Below are 24,780 nucleotides of genomic sequence, written 5' to 3' on the forward strand. Positions count from 1 at the left end.
AGTACAGCAACAGCGATCCTGTGTTCCCCAGTGGATTAACACCAAACTGTATGATGCACAGCACAATCTCTCAAGCACGATTAATATTTATAAAAGATCACATCCTGCTCCATGCAGCCAAAAACTTCACGTTAATTAGTGATAATAGCCAGTGATGCCTCCCTCATCCATGACAGATTACTAAAAATCAAAGGGGACTACAGCTTTTCTACACTTTATAAGGATCACTCGGGAGGTTTAGCCACCCTATAAGTTTTCAAAACAAACTGCGGTCACAGCCCCCCCCCCCCCCCCCCAAGAAAGCCCTGCCTGACCCTCTCGGCCATTCCTGGCTACAGTTCAGTTCAGCCCAATATTATGAGAGTCAAAAATATGTGGCACTGAAAATAAACCAATTAGAAGGGATGCTTTACATTTTTCCAGGATTCAAATATAGACTTACCAAAAAAGTTAAATGAGGGGAGAAAAACTAAGGAATGCAAAAGAATAACATTTTTGCGTGCAATAGCTGAGACAAAGAGGTATGAGATGACCCATTTTCACATAGCCCATTATACCGGTGCGAGCCAGGCAGCGCAGCCCCAAGAGTGCGGGGCTCGCTCCGTGGGGACGGAGCCACAGACAGACAGACGGCCTCCCCCCGAGCGGCCTCGCAGGGAGCGGCTTCGTTGACACTCCGTTTCCCAGGTGATGTGGCTCCCCTGCTAATTGGCCCAGCTGACTCTTCATATAATAATCATGTTGTTTTCTGTGCTGGTCTCGGTCGGCCAGCCCTTCCACCTGCTCTCCGCGACGCTCCCTGCCACAGGGTTCCTACATGTGCCAGCCAGAGGCCGGGGGAACAGGGGCTTTCTTGTTGAGCAAACAGCCGCTCTTTGAATTAACCTCCTTGCGGGTCACTTAAATAATCCCCCCTGTGCGAGCGAGTGAGCGGGTGGGCGGCCGGGCCAGCGGGGAATGATTACTGTGCCGTCTCTCTGGTGCCCCCTCTCCTCCCCATCACTGGTGACAGTGAGGGATGGTGTCTTTGTTCATGCAAAGACAACCATGGCTGTGAGAGAGAACAGAACAAGGGGGACTGAAGCACTGCACATCAGTCCAAAAGACTTTATCACAGGGCAGTGCAGTTTAGTGTTCAATCATACACCCCAAGCCCCTACACCAACTTATGACCTCAACAAACCCAAGCCTATCCTCCAGACCGCTGGTCACAGCAGGTGCCCTACGATTCAATTCATACTGCTAAAGCTCTAAAATTCAGTCCACACTGCCTCCATTAGCTTCTGATTCATGCTCCATGAGTTGAAGACCAAACACAACAATCCATCTTGTTGTAAGTAAGAAGGGTCTTGTTTACCTCCTCTGCAAGAAATAAGGCCACCATAAAACCACCAGGTCCAGTAAAACCATCACACTTTAACGGCCTGCCACCAAATAAACACCTCTTTTCACCTGTCCTGTGAACCTGGTCCTTTTATTCCGCACTCCTTTAAATGGGTCTTTTTATGGTTTACCCTTCCGAACAATATTTCATCCGGGGCCAACAATGTATGTCTCCATTTTCCTGGTCTGCTGTGAGTGAACACATGTCATTCCTGAGCATTCTGCAATTTTACAGGCCAACCACCCCCCCCCCCCCACACACACATAAAAACAGTTCCTTCACCCCTCCACTTATACATACAGACTACCCAAAATTCCTTATTTCAGCACCAGTGCAGTCCATGAAACCTCAGAAAGGTAATACCACACAGTTAGCAGCCAAAATGTGTTACAAAAAGAAAAGGATTCAGAGGATTCAAGAAAAATTGAAAAGGTGATGGATGGGGCTGCCAATTTGACAGTGGGCAACCAATTACTCAGTAACGTGTCTTGATCCTACCAGAGCCCACCTTAACATTGGAGAGCATGGAGGGAATAGACCACCAACTACACTCATACAGAACCTCTAAAGAACCACCCAGAGCACATCCTCATAGCTGGAGAACATGGACTGGCAATGCGCTAAGGAGAGCCAGCTGGTGCATGCGCACATCAGAGTGCGGTGGGGGCAAAAAAAATCTGGGGCCGCCTTCTTTTCACCTCTCCCAGTGTGCCGAAACCCCAAAATGTCCCTAACACCACCAGCCCTCACAGGGATGTGGAGCAGAAGCAACAATGTTGATTAATCACACCCTAAAAGCTTAACAGTATCATCACTAACAAAATGCAAAACTTCTGATATTAGATCTTCTGTTAAGCATTTATTTCCAAAAAAAAAGTCTTGCAGAAGATTAAGGCTATCTATAGAATGAGCCTGACCATGTGCATTGCCAAGAGCTTTGTCTGCCAGCCCTGCAGATGACTTAATTCTAACGAATGAGTGCGTGGCCAACACGATGTCACCATGTGTCATGCCGCGCATGGAATGACTTTCATAGATTTCAGACTTTCGTAGATAGATAGATTTCATAGACTTTCATGGTTAATTTACGCAAACTGCAAAGGGAGCCCAGTTTCATTCCGAAAGCATCCTTTCTGAACACTTCCTTCAGCTCCGCTTATCTTGAACGCACACATCCTCTCAGCTGCGCTAATATATTATGCATTAGAATTGGGAGATGCTGGCCGTACCGAGAGGCTGAAAACTCTAAGTAATCTGACAGATGCGGATGCATTATTTAAGAATAAGTGTGTTTGCTATTAGTCAAGTCTTCATCTTCTCTGTCTGAATTACTCTCGCCTTCGAAAATTGGCATCTAAAGAATCACAATTAGACTATCCGCTCGGATTACCGTTCCTTAGAAATCCACGAAACATAACGACTGACAGACGGGCATATCGATCTGCTCTAAGCATTTAGAAATCGATACAAATCCTCCGAGCATCTTCCAGCATTTTACCCCACGAAGAACATAAAGATGTTACTTTAAAGAAAATATAAGCCAAGATATTGCATCAAATAAACAAACGAATTAGATGATGCTATTCAGTATATTGTTTTTGCTGGTTTCATTTTGTCTGTTAACTAATCACAGAATAAGTATCGCCTGATAAAGTGTTAATATAGGAACACTAATAAACACTAATAAAATATATGTGCGTATAACCTTTTTTCCAAAGCCAAAACCTTGCTTAAAGAGAGAAACTTAAGTAAAATACATGGCTCAGGGCTGCAGGTGAAAAGGAGTTGAGACTGTTTCCATCCGAACGCACGTCAGTAAATCAGAGCAACAAAGTTGCGTAGCAATTGACAGCATTTACTATAGTAACAGATTTAGCTTTCTAGAGTAACTTAAATCGGTCACCTGCTGCCAGTTCTCTTCCAGGGATGGCATCGCAGAGAAGTAGCCTGTGTCGTGCACGAGTTGGAGTTCCTGAAAAATACTGTAATTTGCCAACACATCCATGGTGATGCTCGGTGTAAAACAAATTAATTCACTCCAGCAAACTGCAGCCCAGTTTTGTTTTAATGAGGGCAAAAAGCTTTTCAAATCCGTGTTCCTTGTGATCCAGGATAGCTGAATGCATATGTACCAACGGATAACGTATTTAAAAGCATAAAGACAAGGAAAACATTAAAAAAAGCTCGTGCCACTAAAATGCAATCCCTTCTCTAGTGTTAACGGTTAAGTAGTCAGTCCAGAAGTGGGAAACAAGCTCAGCGACATGAAACGTCCATCTATTTCCGCATTGCCAAATTGCAATCTTTGCGCTTTAAATTCCAGGTTGCTCTTTTCTTTTTTTGGCTGCTTGGTATCAGCAGGTAAGTAGCCGGGCTAGCTCTCTACTGCGCGGAGAGAGCCAAGAAGCGGGGGTGGGGGGGGCGACTGGACGGGGAGCTCGTTGTCTGTCAAATCCGTGCGTGACCATATAAGGTATAGAGGGTTGACGATCTCACATGCGACCAATTAAGGCGGCGCTAGTAAAGGTTTTAGGCGGAGTTATGGGCCATATGATATTGCTATTTGCTACTGCTGGATGTCACTCAAGCCATAAATGGCAGAGAAAGGTGAGCTATTTTTAGAGGGCTATATAAATGTAGTAGCTTGGCTTCCGTACACTCCAAGAAAGAGAGTTGGTGAGAAAACAGAAACCTGTGCTTGCAGTGTACAGGGAAATGTTGAAAATGATTTTTAAAACCCAAATTGCTGCTGTTACCGCGGTGGGTTATCATTGTCATGCACATGTGTACGTAGCAGGAAAAGTTCGTATAACTAGAAAAAAAACATTGACGACATGACCGTTGTGTAACGTTTTACGCAGAACATACACGTCTGCTTAGGAGAGAATAACTTGAAGATTGCCAGTTCAAGACGGGAACTCGCTCTTACTGAGCCTGTTCGATATAACTTAATGTCGACGAAGAAGTGAAACTAAAAAAGTAACAGTCGTTTAACACGTGCTATTAATTGCGTCATCTTTGTCGGTATGTGCCAAATAAGTGGTTTGAGAACCAGGGGTGTTAGCGTCTCCCATAGGAAAGGGAAGTGATCCTTATTCTGTTTACCTAGCGTAAGCACAACATCGTTACGATGAAGTTTTTAAAACAAGTGCATGTCCAACACATTCATTGCGTTTAAAATAAGCTACCATTTGCTAATATATTGTAAAACGAATGAGAATGTGATAACTACCATGAACGTATATTTGTGTATTAATGTATATGTATATACAGAGACGGTATCCATAAACTCTGACATAAAGCACCTATATGTGCAGAATCAGCATTCAGTCTTTAGATGTAATATACGCACATTGAAAATAAGGATCTACATTATGTTATCACTGCAAACATGTTCTGTCAGCAATTTAGTAAATAAAGGAGAAAATAGAAACAATTACATCAACCCAGGACTGGAATATAATGAGAATATATTTGTAGATTTAGTTACAGGATTATTTTGCGTGTGTGTGCATTTAACAGTGACAGTCCCCTTTATTTTCTGAAGTTTTTTTTTTTTTTGGTGTGTTTGTGGCTCAAATTCAGTTTGTACCTGCATCATTTCATTCCTTGCTCATGCATGCTGGATGGTCTACTGTAGGTCTCAGTAGATTACAGGAGTGGATGCTTACTAAATCAGTTTCAGGCCATTGTTCCTATTGATTTTTTGTGGTATTTTTGCTGAAGACTTCTGTGATGTATGTAAGGAATGGTTTAGAACAGCAAGTAGCAGTGGCTACTAACAGGGAGGTGTATCCTCACTGAGGAATATGACGTTTGTGCAACACCTCTGTCAATACCGTGTCTGATCTTATTGGATGCAGATAGGTCTCCATCATACAGACCCTCAGTTATTGGCTTAGCAGCAATGAGGACACCGGGGATTGTAGGGAGGGGTGTGGAGGCCCACCGCAGGTAAAGGGCAGGTGTGATTTACTCATGCTCTGGGCTCAAGCTGGGCCCTCTCACCCCTGATGTCTGGTGTGGGCCTCCCTGCTGGTGGTTTGCTGTAATACCATGCCTGAAGCAGCTGGCCCTCACTGAACCTTAAAGCCCCAGCGACATCTCTCTACATCACGCTGACACTGGGTCGAGTCTACACTCTGCTGTTGCAGTGTAACATGTAGCTGGTGCTGTTTATATTAAAAGCTGTGACTTTTATTCTTATAGTTGTTGGGCTAGGTGAAAGATGTACAAAAGGAGAGAAAAAATAGACTTCTTTAAGTAGTAAAACCTTCACTGCTATTAGTTAATCCTCTTATAAAGAGAAAAAACTGAACCGGGGGAAAAAAAGTGATGCTTTATATTGCCATTTTCACAGGTACGGGGAAGTTTTCAGATATCCCATTTTGCTGTCCTTTTGACACAGGAAACCAGTCCCCATAAGGGAAAAAAACCCAGATATCACATTATGGGGACATTGTGTCCCTATATTCACTCACTCACTCACTCACACACACACACACACACACACACACAGAGCACAGGGTCAGCATGGTCATTTTTCCAGTGCCCCTGGAGCATTTTGGGGGATTAAGGGTGTTGCTCAAATGCCCATCTGAGAGGTTAATACTCTGCTAAGGACAGATTTCAAACCAAAAATATTGTGATTACGATCACAGAAGCCTAATCCACAACAGAGTTAATGTAAATTGTTGCTCTGTACATTTGTTTTAATATTTAGAGCAACATAAATTTAACAAAATATGAAACATTTTGCAAAAGAGAAGCTATGCATGTGTGGTTCACACTAACAAACACGGAGGAGGTCTTGTGATGGTCTGGGGTTGCTTTGGTAGTTATCGAATTCATGCCTCAACCAGCATGGTTATCATAGCATAATGTAAAAGCATGTGATTCGTTTATTGCAGCTGATCAGGTGGCTGTTTTGCAGAATCCAATATTTAGGCACAATTTAAAATTTTCTAGAACATTGTTTCTTTATCTATCTATCCATCCATCTGTTTGTCTATCTATTTATTTTGTACATTGCGTTACTTTTCCATGGTGTGGTGTTCAGTCCAATGGGCCAGGAATATGCACTTTTGTCTAGAAGATCTAGGATTTAAATCCCATGGCTTGAGTAATTATCTCACAGTTTGGTTCTTGAGCAAAACAGACTGATCTTTTTGGGCAAGAGTATCTGCTAAATCAATGTAAAATATACACTGTATGGATAAAAGTACTGGGACACACCTCCTAGTCTATGAATTCAGATGTTTCATTCATTCCCATTTCCACAGGTGTATAAAAATCAAGCACAGTCAGGTTTACAAAGATTTATGAAAGAATGGGTCGTTCTGAAGAGCTCAGTGAATTCAAGCAGGGTATTGTCATTGGATGCCACCTTTACAATAAGTTAGTTTGTGAAATTTCTTCCCTGTTAGACATTCCATGGTCAACTGTGAGTGGCATTATTGCAAAGGAACAACAGAAACTCAGGTACAAAGTGTTAGACCACATAAAGTAACAGAGCATGGTTGCTAAGCGCTAAGGTGCATAGTGCGTGAAAGTTGCCAGTGCTCTGTTGATTGAATAACTGCAGAGTTCCAAACTTCCTCTGGCATTAACCCCAGCACAAAACCTATGCTGGGAGCTTCATGGAATGGGCTTTTGTGGCCGAGCAGCTGCATACAAGCCTCACATCACTAAGCACAATGCCAAGCATCGGATGGAGTGGTGTAAAGCACGCTGCCACTGGACTCTGGAGCAGTAGAAATGTGTTCTGTGGAGTGATGAATCACACTTCTCTGTCTGGCAGTCTGATGGACGATTCTGGGGTTTGCGGATGCCAGGAGAATGTTACCTGCCTTACTGCATTGTGCCAACTGTACAGTTTCTTGGAGGAGGATAATGTTATGGGGTTGTTTTTCAGGGGTTGGTCTAGGCCCCTTAGTTCCAGTGAAGGGAACTCTTAATGCTTCAGCCTACTAAGACATTTTCGACAATTATATGCTTCCAACTTTGTGGGAACAGTTTGGGGAAGACTATTCTGTTCCATCATTCCTGTGCCTCAGTGCACAAAGCAAGGTCCATACAGATATGGTTGGGTGAGTTTGGTGCAGAAGAACTTGACTGACCCTCACAGAGCCCTGACCTCAACCCCATCAAACACATTTGGGATGAACTAGAACAGCCATTGCAAGCCAACGTCCAACATCAGTGCCTGATCTCACAAATGCTCTTCTGGATGAATGTGCAAAAATTCCCATAGACACGCTCCAGAGTCTTGTGGAAAGCCTTCCCAGAAGAGTGGCAGCTGTTATAGCTGCAAAGGGGGGACCAGCTCCATATTGATGCCTATGGATTTAGAATGGGATGCCATAGAAGTTCTTCTAGGTGTAATGGCCAGGTGTCCCAATGCTTTTGGTCGTATAGTGTGTATTGCAATTTGAGTCCTTCAAATTTTCAAAAGAAAATGTATGAGGTAAACTTTTACAAACCTACTTTCCAGTACATGGTTCCCATGCTGCAGTATAAGAGATGCGCATACACACACACACACACACACACACACACACTCCTACACATATACACATTGCATGGCAGGTTCTGGGGTTGGGTAGCAGACAGGGCCGCTGCAGGGTTTGGGTTTGCAGGACTTGTTCAAGGGCCTGTTAGTGATATGATTACTATGCCAGCCACAGAATCTGAACCTATGACTTTCTGGATCTCCGATAAATTTGCATATGCATTTTCATAATTTTTATTTAATTGCTCACCTGATTCTGGATTTCAGTTGATATTAGCTATGGATTTTATTGAATTTCATCATACTTGCAGCTTTATATTGCCTGTACCTGGCTTTGTTCTGGAAAAAAAAAAAAGATTTCTCCCAAGTACAGAAGAGTACCGTAATCCATTTTAAAAACCCCATTGCAGAATACAACTGTCATGTTACTTTTTGCCATTGTGTTGTTTGTTTTCTGTAGCTGGTATTTTAACTTTGCTGAATTTCAGCATTGCTAACATAAGTCTATCTAGATCAAGCTTGGAATAAACAAATCTACAAACGCAATGATGTGCGAAGGATTATACTGAACGAGGCTGCTAACGGAGTTGCAGCACTGGAAGAGTCACACAAGGACACGGACAAAGAGCCCTATTTTTTTCACTAATGAAAATTACTCAGATTTAGAAAAACCTGCTTTTTCTGATATGAAGGATAAGTATTATGATGATAAACTTTCATTTGAAACCACAATTTCAATGGGCCTTTGACCCATATGCCAGGCAATCGGCAGTCAGTTCTTCTGTAGGGATATTGTATAGGGGCAAGGCTGCTTTGCCGTTTTGCCAGGAGAAAGTCAAAATAGTGGCAGAGCTGGAGGATGGCATCAGATGAAGGGAAAAGTACCATCGAGGTACGAAGGAAATTATATCACAAGTGGGAATTGTCCCAATTATGCTGGACTGGATAGGCAGTGTCTGCTTGGATCAGGTCCTGCCCCTCCGTGAGGCCGAGCATCCCGTCCCAGAATGACCCTGAGCATGGCTCGCAAAAAGGGCATTTTCAATGCCGTGGAGGAGGAGACACAAAAGGAAAGCAAACAGCCATTCCTCTACATTCATTCATTTGATTATAAAAGCAAAAAAGGGATTAGAATAAAAATAATAAAAAACTGTTCCAGGTTTATGAGTCGAAATGAGCAGAATTATTAAATGAATTCCAGAAATCACACTTTGAATGATAAAGGGAATACATTTATCTTTTGCCTTTCATCTAGCAACACTCTCAGTATGAAAGACTCAGGAAACAGAGAGAGGCTGAATTTCATGAATTCAGTAATGATTAAAAAGAGCAGAGCTTCTCCCGCAGCCTCTTACATTCTTTCTTCAGGCTTGCAGTGCACTCAGGAATTACTGTACAGATCTTTTCCTTTAATCTCCAGGTTCTGAAATATCACCTACCATGATAGTGAGACGTGAGATTTTTCAGGGGAATTGGAACTATGTGGTGATTCGTCATTAGCTGAGCTCCGCTAAGTATATGAACAGGATCAGAGAGCAAACGCCAGCAGCCACCCTAAACTGTCCAAATGTGAGACCTCTCCCTGATCCGGCGGCAGTGACACAGCTGACTTGTCCTCTTCACATAAGCTTGTTTTGTATTTCACTTTCTGTCTTCCTCCTTGGTTCCAGCACAGTGACACAGAAAGCTGTAATCTCATTATCCTGCTTTGGGAGGCTAGCTGACAGCCCTGACTGTGCTCTTTACACATGGCATTTGGGCAAGAAGTGGAGGTTGGCTTCAGATGCAATATCCAGAGACATTCATCCATTTGACACCCCGTTTCTCTCTCTTTCTCTCTCTCTCTTCCAGGCCCTAACCCCAGGACTGCCAGGCAGCTCATGAAAAAGTCTGCGAAGCAGTGGGGGCTGTGGAGGGACAGGAGACAGCGGCACAGACACGCAAGCCCGTATGATGTGTCTGTGCTGCTGTGTCGCCTGTCCCTCTCCAGCCCCCACTCGCCTCATCGCAGCCTCCACACTTCCTTGCTGCTTATCTCTGCGTGGCTGAGCAGGAAGCAGGGGGGCATGGCTGGTAGCGTCCCATGGGAGCCCTGTTTCACCCGGGCTAAGTGCAGAAGCAGCAATTAGCCCGGCTCATGCTGTGCTTGACAGGTGGGAGGGTGCAAGGAGACGCGGCCTCTTCAAAGCAGGGTAACTGTCTCAGTTTTCTTCATTTTCGCCCCATTTCAGGATTGGACCACCTCTGAATGTGTGCATATTCTTCGTGAGCCATAAAATTGCACACACTCACCCTGAAATGCTTCTTTCAGTCATAATGCAGCACAAAAAACTGCTTTCTCCTCCACTAAGTGATGTTATTAATAATGTAGAAGAAGTTAAAAATACCTTATTGCTATGCAAAGTGGTGGAGTAATTATATATTCCAGCTTATTGTAAATTCATATCTTAATAAAGAAGTGCATGTGTCAGAGTCAAAGAAGCACAGCAGAGCAAATATAAAAAGTCAATGTCCTTTAGCTATAAAGTACTAATGGTAACACAGATCAGTATTTATACAGAAATAGTTTAAAATATGCATATGTGTGATTTTGTATTATGCTGCTTCTGTGGAAATGCATATTTTGTAGGCATTTTAGAAATGTATTTTTGGAAAGTGGGTGGCTCAGTGGGTCACACTGCTGCCTCACACCTGTTAGGCTCGGGGTTTGAATCCCTCTGTCGCTCTTTTTCTGGGGTTTGCATGCTCTCCACATGTTGGGCAGGTATTCTGGTTTCTTCCTGCAGTCAAAAGACCTGCAGATCGGTTACTTGGTGTCTCTAAATTGCCCATTGTAAGCATATGTGTATATGTGCCCTGTGATAGACTGGCCTCCCATCCATGGTGTACCCCATCCTCGTGCCCTCTGCTACCTTGGATAGACTCCAGGTGACCCTGACCAGGATTAACAGTTGGAGAATGGGCGGATTGATTTATGGAAGAGGATTTTGCATAGACTGACAGATGTGAATACTGCAATATGTTGTGCTTATTTATAAAGCTGTGGGTTTTTTGGCTAGGTCAGTGTTTTGAATCTGGGTGATTTGAAATGCTATTGTTGTTTATCATGCAATTGTCGGGGAGGAGCTGTATGTGTTAAGCGATTGTGTCTGCATGTGCAAAAATTGCTATATGAAGGATTTTGATATATGAATTTGCTGCAAACGGTTGCGGTGATGTATTCAGATGTTTTTCTCTTCATTTCTTCAGAGAACTGTACATCTATATGTATATATGTATAGGGGTGGGGGGGGGGTTGGCCCCCAGCTAATGAGTTGATCTGCTCATGAGTCTGAGTGTATTTCCGTGCTGAAGGCGTGTGTAGCGAGCGAGCGCAGTCAGCTGAGCTCTGTGACACATACCCCGCAGCCCTGCCTCCCTTAGAGAGCATGCTGTTTGAACCCAGGCCAATGGTGCGGGTGGGCTGTCACTCTTGGTTAAATCTGTCCTCTGATCAAAGTCTGCCGCACTGCCCCCTGTGGACTGGCTGGCTGTCCCTCCAGCATTGACTCTTGGCAGGGTGCTTTGAATGTTATATGTCTATGCTGCCACCATGCTACCGCTTTGGACAGTGGGAGTGGGGGGGGGGCAGCCTTGTGAGATTAGGGAGCTGACAGTCCTCTGGTGACTGTACTGTTATAAATGTAAGGACTAGTCTTTTCTATCCCATTGCTAAAACGTGTATATTAGCTCCATGGCTAACGCAGACATCCTCTTCCTCCACAGTGTGAATCCTCTGGCTGCAACTAAATATATACAACATATAGACCAGGTCACGAAGTTCAGCTACTGTGCTGCTACACCTCTGAATGACTAAAGTGACTGATTTTACAAGTGCATCGTTATGGGACAGACACCGTGGTTTCAACATCTTAGAAACAGCCACCCTCATGGGATTTTCACGTACTACACTGTGGTGAGTTTGCAGAGTGGGGTGCAATAAGCACCAGTCTGCGGAAGCTCTGTTGACAAGAAAACTAAGAGCTCAGTACGACAGTGATGTGCAGAAGGGCATCACAGAACAAGCAGCCCTTATGACTCTCGAAACCAAGGGGTGTCCTACCTCATGCCTTGTAGGGATACTTAATAAAGTGGCCACTGAATTTATCTCAGAATTGCATTAAATTGCACAGTAAAGCAATAACTATGTATTGAAGAAATAATTGTCGTCTTTGTTTTCATTTCCTGTGTTTTATCTGCTTGCAGATAGACTGTATACCCGTGTGTATGCAAAAAACAAAAAGTGTAAAATGTAAATCACGCTGTGCTTCTGTATGATGTGTCGTTAACTTCAAGGGTGCTGCGCTTGTTTGACAGAACAAATCACAAATGAATGAATAAATAATCAGATGCATAGTTCCTGCTGTGAGATTAACATGGAGGCAAGTGCCAACAGGGGATGGTGGAGAAGAGTCTGGTGTGGAGGAAGATCTCTAGCGTGCCAGAAACATGGCATGTAGCTTTAACAGACTTGTCGCTTGTCTGAAGGCATGCGGGACAGTTTCAGTCTGTAATTTCAGCTGAGGACCGGATCATACTTGATTAGCTGGGAACTACACGGATATTGTAGCGCCTGTGCAAAACTTGTGAGGCATGCAGGCAATGGGTTGTGACAGTGATGTGTAAGTGGCCTTTAAGCTGGCTTTCAACAATGCAAAGCCTTGACCTCAGCTATTTCCTCATGCCGTTGTCTACAGCCAAGTATTTCTTAAGCCATTTGTTATTCCACCAAAGGTTTGCCACAGAAACCCACGCCGCTCATCTTCTCAGACGCAGCCGACGCTGGAATTGCATGGCAGGCCATGCAAAGGTGTGTAGCAGACAGTGTCGACCACATGGAGAGCAGCCGGCAAAATGGGTGCATATGAAGAGGGAGGGCGGCGTGAGCCCCCTGCATTGGTGAATGGAGGACGGGGGGGCTGTATTGAGGACGGATTTATCAGCACGGTGCAGGTCGCTGGGTAGGCCTTCCAGGGGGAAGCTCTTCGGCATGGCAGCCCAGCGGCCGCCCCAGAGTCACACAAAGGCCCCGGTGCGCATTTACAGGGGGGGGCGGACACCACTGCGTGAACAAACACATACCTACTCAAGGGTCTGTGCCGTTCGATAAGGCCCATATTTGCCGACCAAGAAAAGCACACATATTCATAGGCGAGGCGGGTTCATTAGAGCATTACAGACACGCTGGGAGTCTGTCTGCTCCCTGTTCATGAGTCTGCACTGCAATGGGAGGTGACTGACTGGCAAGGGGTCGTGTGGGGGCGACCTTACTTTTGCAGAAAGCAGGTGAAAAATAGGTATAAAAAAATGCGTTCTCAGCTGGGTCAGCTTTAGTGCTGCGTTAGTGCTTCCCGTGCCAAGAATGGGAATAAATAGCACAAAAAGCAGAGGGTAAAAACACAGCCGGGCCAAGAAGGGCCATCCGTTTATAAGCTTTTAAACAGGAATTAGTGGAGGGGAAAAAACAGAGGCCATAAGAATTTGACCTCTTTCTCCTTAAGTCTTCACATGTTTCTGGAAGGTTAATTTGATGCTAATGTGGCGTCTGCCAGGAATGGTGATTATTTGAAAGCCAGTCCCTCCCGCTGCTGTTGAGCCAAACCTGGAGGCCATTCAGTGGGGACCTGTGAAAAGCAATTTCACCGCATTACACAGGAGATGTACATACCAGGGCCAGGCTAATGAAAATGATGCTGGAACAGCAGATCTCCAACCCCGGCGTCAGTGTGGATTCTTGAAAAGCAGAGGCTGGCTCGCCTGTAAAGATTGCTCTGCTTTGTGTCAGGGCATTGGGGTATTCAGGCATCTGTAGGTGTGAAAAGCCATCACTCCTACCATCAAATGACCATGGCTTTGGAGCAAACTAGAGGGGTCAGCTGTCAAGGGGCTAGGCTGGTCACATGGGAACCATGGCAACGCAGAGTAGCATTTGTCAGGTATCGACCGCAGTCATTGATGTGTCTCCTTCAAAGAATGAAAGGGTGAAGGTCTAGAGTAGTGTGGATCAAAGATGGTCTATCCATGGAAACCAACAATCCATAAGCAAAAAATTCCTAGCATGTGCAGCCTTTACAGTCAGAGGCTCCCTGTAGCAGTGTAAGTTATATGTTAATGTTTGGTTGTAATATTCCCTATATAAAATTGGACGTTTATGTTAAGATTTGAACACGTAACAGAACTCTCTCCTCAGACACCGACTGGTCCCCCCAAAAGGCTCCCACTGGGGCTGCTCTCCTGATGTTATCTGTGTCAGTAGAGATCCACTGGCTCGCAGCAGGAATGCCTGTGTGTGCCGATGGTGCGCAGCATGTGTCAATAATCACCGCTGTGCGACACAGGTAGCTCTGTGTGGCGCGCCCGCAACGTCTCTGTGGAAACCAGTTGTTTCCTCACACCTTGTTTTATTTAGTGACTGGTAAGCATGTTTGACTTGCATCTCTCAAAACAGCAATCACTGCACATTGTTAATACAGTTGTGCAATGGATATTCATACATTGTTATTAATTCTCTTGACAAAAGGTATATAGAAATGCGACATGGCAGAGGGCAGGGAAGCAAGTTCATTCCGGTTAATGAGCAGTTTTGAGACCTTTTTCTTTCTGGTAATACTAGGGTTTGCTACAGATCGCTTAAAAAAGCTGTGCAGACTATGCACCTATATGCAGCTATTTATATACACGTATATGTATAGATATATACAGGTCATGCATCATTAATTTTTTTCCAGATCCACTTATCTAACAGAGTTTTGCAGGGAGCCTGGGGCTTATTCTAGCACCTGAGGCAGGGTACACCCTGAACGGGGCACCAGTCCATCATAGGCCTGCAACGTATGCAGATTCACATAAACTACACATGGGGGAAAAGAAGTACCCACACAAGACAAGCCCAGAAATAAATCCACAATAACACTGAGGTATCACACCACTCCTAATACTAATTCAAATGTAAGCGCAACTCAACTATATTATATAGCCAGTTGGTTGGGAGGGCCATGTTTATTGTGAAATACTACATATTTAGGTCGTGAGGAATATGAGACAAGTGTTGAAACAGAATAATCCACCTTTAAGACTTCTGGCTATATGTGTTTTACAATTCTGACTCCACCAGTTTTAGATTTAAAAATTAAAATGCAGGTACTGTCATATGATTCTGAGAAATATGTAGCCAATAAACTATGAAAAAATTATTCAGACCACATTTTGTGACTGTTAAAAGAATGGCCTTGGAGTATTTATCCCTAACTGAGTATTTTGATGGAATATCTGGGTGAAATGCTAGTTAACTAGGATGATGAACCTTTAAAATTTGAAACCACAGCATAAACAGCTCAAGGACTGAAGCTGTCTAAGATGTATATTAGTTCCACGGCCAAATGTTATGCTTCTCATGTATGGGGCAGACAAATCCATGGAGCAAACTTTACAGAAGACAAAGATTCTAAAATGCAGAGAGACAGCACTGTTAAACCCATTTGTGCCTAAAATGACACTTAGAAAGCATTACTGTGCTGCTATCTAGCTACCTAGAGTATTCTATACTCCCTACAAGATATGCTGATCTGATAGGTGATGTGAGTAAAACAGACTTAAACAAAAGTTCTACTTACATAAGGAATTTAATTTATAGTAAGTAATGCAATGTTGATCTTGAATGAGATTAGGAACACAGCATACCATATACTGTAACTGTGATATAGAGGAGGCGTACGGTAACATCCCTATGTTAGCGTGCAAGGCAAATAGCCACTATATTGTTGTTAAACGAAATGCATTTTGATCTCTTATTCCCACTATTGTTTAGTGCATCTGTTTAGCAGTTGTTGGGAGACAAATTTAGAAAAATGAAGACAGTCGGGGAGGGATTCAGATTTATCCATGTTCCATCCACTTCTCCTGGTCAGCAGCCTATCCCATGCAGCAGAGAGCAGATACTCCCCGGATGGGAGGGAGCTCCCTCACAGGGCCAACATACTGTATCATGAGCGATTCAGCACTACCAGTCAGCTGAACTGCATGTCTTTGTACAGAGAGCAGAGGATCAGTATCTCAAACTCCTGCCCCAGCTGGTGAGCGGCAACAGTAATACCCACCCCCTCCTTTAGGGTTTTTCTTTTATAAATGACAAAATAGGTCATTATTTGTATAACTAAATTACATGTTCACATTTTAAATTAAATAAAAGCAGTATAATAACTCAGCTGATGACAATCCATACATCTATAATTGTAGTTTAGATAAGTGTTACGCAATCCAGTCCTTGGAGACCCTCAGACAGTCCATGTTTTTGCTCCCACCCGGCTTCCTGTCTGGAATACTACAGTCCATATTTTTGCTCCAAACCAGCTTCCTGTCTGGCATACTACAGTCCATATTTTTGCTCCCAACCAGCTTCCCGTCTGGCATACTACAGTCCATGTTTTTGCTCCCACCCAGCTTCCTCTCTGGCATACTACAGTCCATGTTTTTGCTCCCACCCAGCTTCCTGTCTGGCATACTACAGTCCATGTTTTTCTTCCCTCCAAGCTCCCATGTCTGGCATATTACAGTCCATGTTTTTGCTCCCACCCAGCTTCCTCTCTGGCATACTACAGTCCATGTTTTTGCTCCCACCCAGCTTCCTGTCTGGCATACTACAGTCCATGTTTTTGCTCCCAACCAGCTTCCTGTCTGGCATACTACAGTCCATGTTTTTGCTCCCACCCAGCTTCCTGTCTGGCATACTACAGTCCATGTTTTTCTTCCCTCCAAGCTCCCATGTCTGGCAGGGACCAAACACGTGGACTGTCTGGGGCTGCCCGAGGACTGGATTTGGAAACACTGGTTTATACTGCCTCCACTGGCTCAATGTATGGAGGTTGTTCTCGCCGTCTGTGTGGGTTTTCACTGGGTACCTGTTTCATCCCATAATCTAAATGCATGTCATTTGGATGTGTTCTCCATAAGCAGCAGGCCACCATCAGAGACAATGCTCAGAAAATAATTAAAGATTCAACTCGCACCAACGATGGCCTTCTCTCTGATGCGGTCAGGGCCAACACTGAAAAACTGAGAACAAGTTTCTACCCTCAGGCTGTCTGTGTACTAAATGAGGCCAGATACAGCTAACATGCCACTTTTATGCACTTTACAATACTTCTCATTTTTTATTTTGCACCTTACCTATCACTGCCTTACACAAATACTGTTACTTTCGTTGTAATATTTATTTTTTATTTTATCGTTTTATTTTTTTAATCATTTATTTTTAATACTTTTATGCTATTTTTCTTTGTTTTACGTGTTTCTTTTTTGATCATAATCCATGAAGCAGATGGAGAGAGTACACAGACGAACAGTGTATGTTTGTACTGTATATGTGACAAACAAAACATGTATCTTGAATTGGTGTCATTAAATTACCCAGTATGTGTGTATGGCAATGCATCCAATGTATGCCCTGCATTGTGCCCTGTGCTTCCTGAGACCAGCTCATTAACATCCATCCAAATGAAGAATAATGTCAGTGTGCTCTTGAACTGCACTTGAGTCCAATCAGGACATCCAACAAAATCCTGCGAGACAGGAATTAGGCTCAGATGAACAGGTTTACTGAGTCATTTTTCTTTTGGGGGGAGGGTGTTCCTGGGATTTCGCAGGACTGGGGTCAATACAAAACACCATGGATGAAACAAAAACCAAAACTATCCTTTAGGCATTGACTAAAGAATTTAATTTGGTTGTGCACATTGGGAACAAGAGGACAAGAGTCAGGGTGAAATCGGATTTATGACACGAATAGTACTTCTCTCTCCCTTCTCATCATTGTGTGTTAAAACTCTGTCTGGTAATGATGACAACATGTAAGCTTTTGTTTTGTTATGCACAGCTCTCTGAGTGACTATGGGAAGTAATGTTCTTAATCATATAACTGCCAGCATAGCTAAAGGATAGTAATAAATGATCATTTACCAGTTTTGCATTGGAATGGAAAAACTAGTGATTGGAGAGTAATTCAGGTGTAGAGAGTAATAGTCCAGACCGGGATTTTGTTTCAACCAACCAGTTGAGTACACTGTGACTCTATGTGCAACTGGTTGGTTGAAACAAAATCCCGGTCTGGAATTTTACTCTCTGGACCAGAATTACCCAACTCTGTTCTCTTGTATGGGAGGAAGACAATAGTCAACTTTTGTAGCTTTTGCATGAATATGTGAGGGTTGGTCATTTGAGTAGAAGGATATTCACCTGTCGAGACAAATGCTGTGAAGAAACAGAGGGAACTCTTCTGTAGATACAGCTGCATCCTTGCAGCCGGCTAAGCTGCGTTCATGCGTGCTCCCTGCAAGCCCAGGGGGTTACGTCCCTCTCTGTCCCTGTGTGGTGCTTATTGCACATTATAAACAGACCCACAGGATTGCTATGGACCACATGCTTCCCACTTGACCTGGGTTATCTCTGTCACTTGACCTCCATGTGCCTTCCATCTGATGTGATACAAACTCAGCTTTGGGTGGGGGTCAGCTGGGGGTGGGGCTCTGCCAGCAAGAGCCATGGGTGTATTCTGGGAAAAATGTGAAAAACATTGTTTTATTTCACATCTTCCACCCTGATGCAGGCAAACAGGCTCCTCAGTATTCTCCCAAGGGAGCTTGTGGCCCCACTTCGCTGTGCTGGTCCCTCTTGCTTTTACTAAGACTGTGTTGGTAGTAGCCATGTTTTACTCTCTTTCATTCTGTCATGAATGCATTCCTATTGATAAACCTGATTGTCTATGGAGCTTTGCATTTGTTTCTGAATCTTTTTCCAGGCATATTAGTAGTCAGGAAGGAGTTCATGTCATTAGCATTGACATTACCAGATGCCAGTGCAAGTCTCAGAACTACAAAGACTCCTGGGTTCAAAGCTATACTGGTTGGATAAACAGATCGGGAGGTAGGAGAGTGGAAAAAATCCTGCTCCTCCATTGGTGAGCCTGTCACGCATTATGATTGTATACTCTGCTTCTCAGCCAGTCTGCTGAAAATCTCCCATCTCCCTGCTGCGGTAATCATTCATTTAGATAAAGTCCTGTTGCTGTTCATCAGGGGATTAGAGTGTGAAATTCTATTAAGATTCCACTTCAGTCCCATGTCTCTCAACTGGTGCGACATCTATTTCAGTTAACATCAGGATGAAGTGCGGCGTGAGGACTATGGGCAGTGGGTGCGAGTTTTGGTTAGCAAGCATGTTAATGGAGATGGGCATGACATCGTCGCCCCACTGACTTACACGCAGCCCTAAGTGTGCACTCCCTGGTGCGGAATGATTGATGATGAGTGGCAGCCGTGTGATTTCCAGTGGAGAAAGGTGGTGGGGGGGGGGATCCGGAGTGTTTTATTAGAGCTCTGTAATAAAAATACCTTGTGTGTAATAATACTGTACTGCCAGGGTTCGCAATACAAATGTCTTTAATCTCTTGCTACAAAATCTCTGCAGCATTTATCCCTGTTATTATTAACTCTGGTATTGGATTCTTGCTTAGTCTGGATTTGAGCTACTAGCTTTGATTAGTGATTTTTCAATGGACGGAGAGACTTTACTTGGACATTGCCTTTATACTTTGTATTGTACTCTAATTTACAGTTGACTATAAAAATGTCTGATTTGTATTTGCAGATGGTAACTAATGGCGACAGCAAACTGTTAGGGAAAGGGATTAATGACGGTGGGGTGGGCAGACAGCCGGCTCCAGAGTAGGAAAGGTCTGGTGAGGCAAACCCCAAAGCAAGGCTTCGGTGACTGGGCATACGATTGAGTCACTGTCAGCACTGCCACCCATGGCCTTAATGCTAAATCAAGAGTGGCTCAATGTGGGTCCTGGCAATTTTCACTAATTAGACCAATTTTTCAGAGGGTAATTAAGGATGACGCCACAAAAAAGGACAAGGGCGAGTACAAGACACCAGAGCCCAGAGATACGATCCTGTGGGCAGCTCCACAGTCACACCATTAAAGGCAGCTTGTTTTCCATCTGCTTAAGATGTGACACTTTTCAAGCAGTTAGACTACAAATAGAATGAAGTTCAATAGAAGTCTAATTGTAGAATATTACTTTTTTTACTTTGTATATTTGATTGTGGACAGAAAAGTGAATCTATGGTTAACACTGCAGCTTCACACCTTGTAGATGGCTGTGGGTTTGATTCCTGCTCTCAGATCTGTATGTGTGGATGTTCTCTCCTTGCTTGCACAGGATGCCTTCAGCATTACAAAACCATGTGGATAGATGAACGGATATCTGTTATTGTCCAAACTATGTGACTATGTATGAGCTGTGGGTACTGTGTGGGCTTGGCAGCCAGTGTAAGATATCTCTTGCTTTTTGGGGAGGGCTGTAGGATCACCGTGATCCTCTGTTGCCCTATTATTCAAATCACGGTCCTCAAGGTCCGAGCACTGCTGGTTTTCCAGCCTTCCTTTACCTGTGAGCCAGGTGTGAAGCCTCTGACCAATCAGAATCAGTAATTATTAAACTACATACTTGGGAGAACTGAAAACAAGGCCTGGATTTGGAATCGAGGTCCAGATTTGAAGAACCCTGCTCTATTAGATAAGCAGTTATAGTGTAAGAGTGGATGGATAACTGGCAGTATTTATGATGTACCCACTGAGTATAACTTGTGACACATTCACACTGGTCAAACGTCAGCCCATACTAAAGAAAGTGAATGGACTTTGCCCAATTCCTGTGATTTCTCATATATAATCGTGGTTGTTCTGTCTCCATAGAACATTTTTGACAAAAGAGTGACCAGACCTTGCAGGATGGGAATGATCATGTTCCTTGTCGTGTCTTATCTGCTGCAGTCACTGTACCTGCACTGGGGGCTCCCTGAGGACATTCATTACGGATCCCCGTTTGGTGAAGCTGGATGTATGCGGAAGGTGTAATGGCCCAAAGCAGTGTACACTGTTTATCTTCGACCCTTGAAAGTAATGAGTGGGGCTGCACTATTGAGCAGACCTGCAGGGTTGAGTGATTTCATTAACAGCCGAATAGCATAGGCCATTTAACTTCTTTATTGGGCTTTTGTACCGGCCTTATTGTTTCACAGGTCAGCAAACAGTTGTTTGCTTGTTTATTTATTTGTTTGTTTATGTGCTGTTCTGGAATGGGCTGCTGTAATCTGGCCAATGATGTATAGTTACACAGCGAAACAAAGGCTTCCTGCAGAACATCTCACATGGAGGGCTATTCGTTTCCTCACGCTGTGCTTTAAACAAGGCATGATTAGACTACTTGTCTGGTTTTGGATTTTCAAAGCTTCTATAGGGAGTCATTGAAATACTGTGAAGCAATGGGTCTTCTGCACTTTTCAATGTATGGCTGTGTCTGTCGTTCAGTTTGTGGAATGATGGCATTCATTACATGGACTACTCTTTCCCTATCCATTAATAAAAAGGCTGCATATTTCTTGTTGGGAACATAAATAAGCTCATGACCATGCATCGCTTAGCATTAGCATTTAACGTCCACAACATATAAAGACCTTCCATCAGATCCCAGACAACCCCAAGCCAGCATATTTAAACACCCTTGCTGACCCAGGGGAATCTTTGTAGAATTTATCATTTTGCTGCTAACGCCCAGCGCGTGGTTTCATCTGGCCCATGGTCAATATGTGCAGGCACATGAAAAATAAAGCACAGGGAGATGAATGAAACAATATCAGTAAGAGTCAGCTTACTAACATTAAACATATTCTCAGAGAGGAAAAAAAGTCATTTCCCCCCCCAAAATACATGGAATGACAGATTCACAATAATTTATTCCAAATATGCCATGGAAATTCTGTAGATTTATTTCTGAAGCGAGGTATGATAATAGGTTCATAATGAAGATATTCTTAGGTCCTGGTGTTGGAAATCCCGTGTTGCATGAACTCTCCGTGTTGCATGAAAAAGCAAAGTATATGTAATCCATGAAGAGAAATTGTCAGGTTGGTGGAGCGGGCGAGCAGGAAAGCAGGCGAGATCAGCCGGATGGACGGGTAAACGGGGTTTATTTAGGAAACAGGACCGGGGAAGCACGACGACTAACATTTACAATGACAGAAATGGGGAATACTGACTGAGACACGGACTAAATACTCAAGACAAGGCAAAAGGAATAGGCAACTGGTGAGTACAATCAGGGATTAACACGAGGTAACGAGGTGGGCGTGGCACACACGAGGATCGGACGGAGCTGGGCGTGACAGAAATGACTAAGAGGCTAATGACATGAATGCACATTTGGTGATTAGCTTGCAGTTTTTGCAAAATGCCCAGGGCGGGCATGTTCAGCATGCCACTCGATGCAATCTGCGAGCTCATCCACATTCTGAATTTCCCTGGGATATGCTCCAGACAGTCACCCCATGGTTACGGCAATGGAGGGCAGCAAACAGAACGATTAGCGAAATAGCTAATGCAACTCTTCTTCAGGTCCTCCTGAGCAGTGTGCAAAAGGGTTAGGGAAACATGGCTGGCCAAGTGGGAAGTGGGGTTATCGCTGCTGACTTATATGGATTAGAGGAGGAACCCCTACTGCATGTTCTTCCCTTCAGTCCTTTTCAAGTGAGCTATGGAATTACGGTTCTCATAAGGAATCAATCGATAAAAGCCATTACACTTGACAGGTAAGGAGGAGGAGGGAAAACAGGGAGCTGCTCCAGTAGATGGTGTTTAGCCAAAGCTGCATTATGACAGCGACAAGTGCTCTACTCCTGCCTGAATTAAGCCAGGGTGGGTTTGACTAAAATGCCGACCTTTTACACAAGTGAATGCAGCTAAGCTGCTTTTATGATTGCAAGAGAATGCTCTTCAGAAAATATACTGAAATGTACATATTTTGGGGGAAAAACATTTCTTAGCTCTCTATTTGAACCACAGTGCCTGTACCTCATTCACATGCTAAGTACCAGCAAAAGAAAACTGCTAATACATGTCATCCATCACTGTATTATTAAACTGCAATTGTTGCTTGAATGCAAAGCCAAATGTGATTGCAGTCACTTAAGGAAGTGGCAAAGGCGTGGATGGTGGGGTAATGCAAAGTGCAATATCAAAGTGCACAGAATATGCATTAGCAGTGAAAATGTGGAATGTGGGGGTGGGATATGCTCAGCTGACACTTAGCCCGGAGTGCTGTGTGTATCGTGATGTGCTCCCCATCCATTCAACAGTTGGGTAAACTGGAAACTTAAATACACAAACATTTGGGCTTCCCTTGAACTACCGGCGGCCTTGGCTGAGGTCTCTAGCCAGTGTGGGACTGAAGCTGCCCCATTTGTCTCACCAGCAGAGCCAACAGGGCTCTGATTATCTCTTCATTTCCGATCGCCATGGGGACCATGATGGTGGCGACAGCGGCAATTACTTCTCGGAGCCCAGTGGAGAGCAGCTGAAGATAACGAGTAATTAATAACTGTCTGCTGGAGCTTGCAACATCCTGCTTGGAGCAGCTTCCCTGAAGGCAGCACCCCGGAAGGGAAGACCTCCAGATCCCGGGGCCCACTACTCCAGATCCCGGGGCCCACTACTCCTGTGGAAGACTGATTGAAAAAGTCTCATAATTGATGTCTTATATTTACATAAAAATGTCTAGTCCATATACATATATGACAGTTTCATGGTAAAATTTTTTATGTTAGATAATATAATTTCATATAAGAATGGCAGCTAAAGGGTTTCAAGATGTTAAGATTTTATTTGGTGAATTTTCAATAATCATACTTTGAGTATTTTGTAAATACTACTGTAGATGTTCACTCCTTTTAAAAAGTATGCTTTTTCCTCTCAATGTGTTTGACAGTGTGGTGGGAGGACATTTCTCTTGCTTTGCATGCCGAACATCTGTTATCATTCACCTGCTGTGAAATCTCCCTCAATCCACAGACACCTGTTCCAGGGACACCGGTTTGGAAACCATCCTTTGTAATATCTGCCCACTAAAACAGATTTTGAAAGAATGACAAGATCTGAAATGATTTTATTTTCCTTTTCTCCCCCTATTTTCCCCTGTATTTTTCCAGTATTTGCAGTACAATGATATAACATCAAGCTGTAGTGCTACAGTGTCATGACTATCTAAGATGCTTTGTGTTTGTTTGCATTTTTGTGCTTGAATCAGACCTTTTAGATGCTGCCTCTATGGAAATAAAAATTAAGCAAATTCGCACATTGCAAGCGTAGCACTGTGGACTATTCCTTCCTTTTAAATGAAGTGCCCTCTTGTTGATCCAAGGCTAGATAAAAGGAAGCTGTTGCATTTTTCTTTTTCCTGCTGTTTTGTTTCATTGTACCTCTTGACAGTAGCATCAGTCAATAAAATCTGGTTTTACTGCTTCTGTGCTACGCTGAAATGCCATGTCTACTGTTGTTCTTAACAATGTTACCCGGTTAAAAGACATTATGCTGCTGGCCGGCCAGAGTTAAACTCCTTTGGTTTCTGTTTCAAATCCAATAGATGTTCAAACAAGGAATCACCTCTAGTCCGTAGGCCTGCCAGTGGTGAAATTGTTCTTACTGTGACACATTTCAATGGAAATTGCCTATTTCCCTGTGACACATGATGATAAAGAGTACTACTAGGGGGAAGTCCTGTGTTTGCAGGTTCTCCTCAGCAGTTCCTATGTACAATTCCATTCTTATGAGCTTACATCTGTTGTACCTACATTCTTCAAGAGGCCTTACTTCACAGTGTGTCATAGACAAATGTATTGGCACCTATGCACTTTTTGCAATTGGCTTATAGTTTTCCCTGAAATACAAATGAAGTTGATCACAGTATGTAGACTCCATAATTCCTTATTTTTCTGTTAGTATTTCAGAACCTTTG

General features: G+C 43.6%; 1 protein-coding gene and 1 long non-coding RNA gene across 3 annotated transcripts in view; one reads left to right on the forward strand and one right to left on the reverse strand.

Moving 5' to 3' along the window:
• klf7b (Kruppel like factor 7b) overlaps nt 1-3,804 on the reverse strand; it is a 36,712-nt gene extending 32,908 nt beyond the window's left edge. The window contains exon 1 of the mRNA XM_023826635.2: nt 3,288-3,804. Within this exon, the coding sequence (XP_023682403.1) occupies nt 3,288-3,389 (102 nt within the window). The 5' untranslated portion in view covers nt 3,390-3,804. The remainder of the gene's footprint in view (nt 1-3,287) is intronic.
• Nucleotides 3,805-4,012: 208 nt separating this feature from the next.
• On the forward strand, nt 4,013-12,703 carry LOC111851587 (uncharacterized). Of its 2 annotated transcripts, none has more exons than XR_002840052.2 (3): nt 4,013-4,060; nt 9,747-10,087; nt 11,661-12,702. It is a non-coding gene; the product is annotated as an uncharacterized lncRNA (long non-coding RNA). The 2 variants fall into 2 exon arrangements; XR_002840053.2 differs by lacking the exon at nt 4,013-4,060 and adding an exon at nt 8,370-9,464 and having other exon boundaries at nt 11,661-12,703.
• Nucleotides 12,704-24,780: the final 12,077 nt, after the last annotated feature.

Source organism: Paramormyrops kingsleyae, chromosome 1 (genome assembly GCF_048594095.1).
Source record: "Paramormyrops kingsleyae isolate MSU_618 chromosome 1, PKINGS_0.4, whole genome shotgun sequence".
Taxonomy (NCBI): domain Eukaryota; kingdom Metazoa; phylum Chordata; class Actinopteri; order Osteoglossiformes; family Mormyridae; genus Paramormyrops; species Paramormyrops kingsleyae.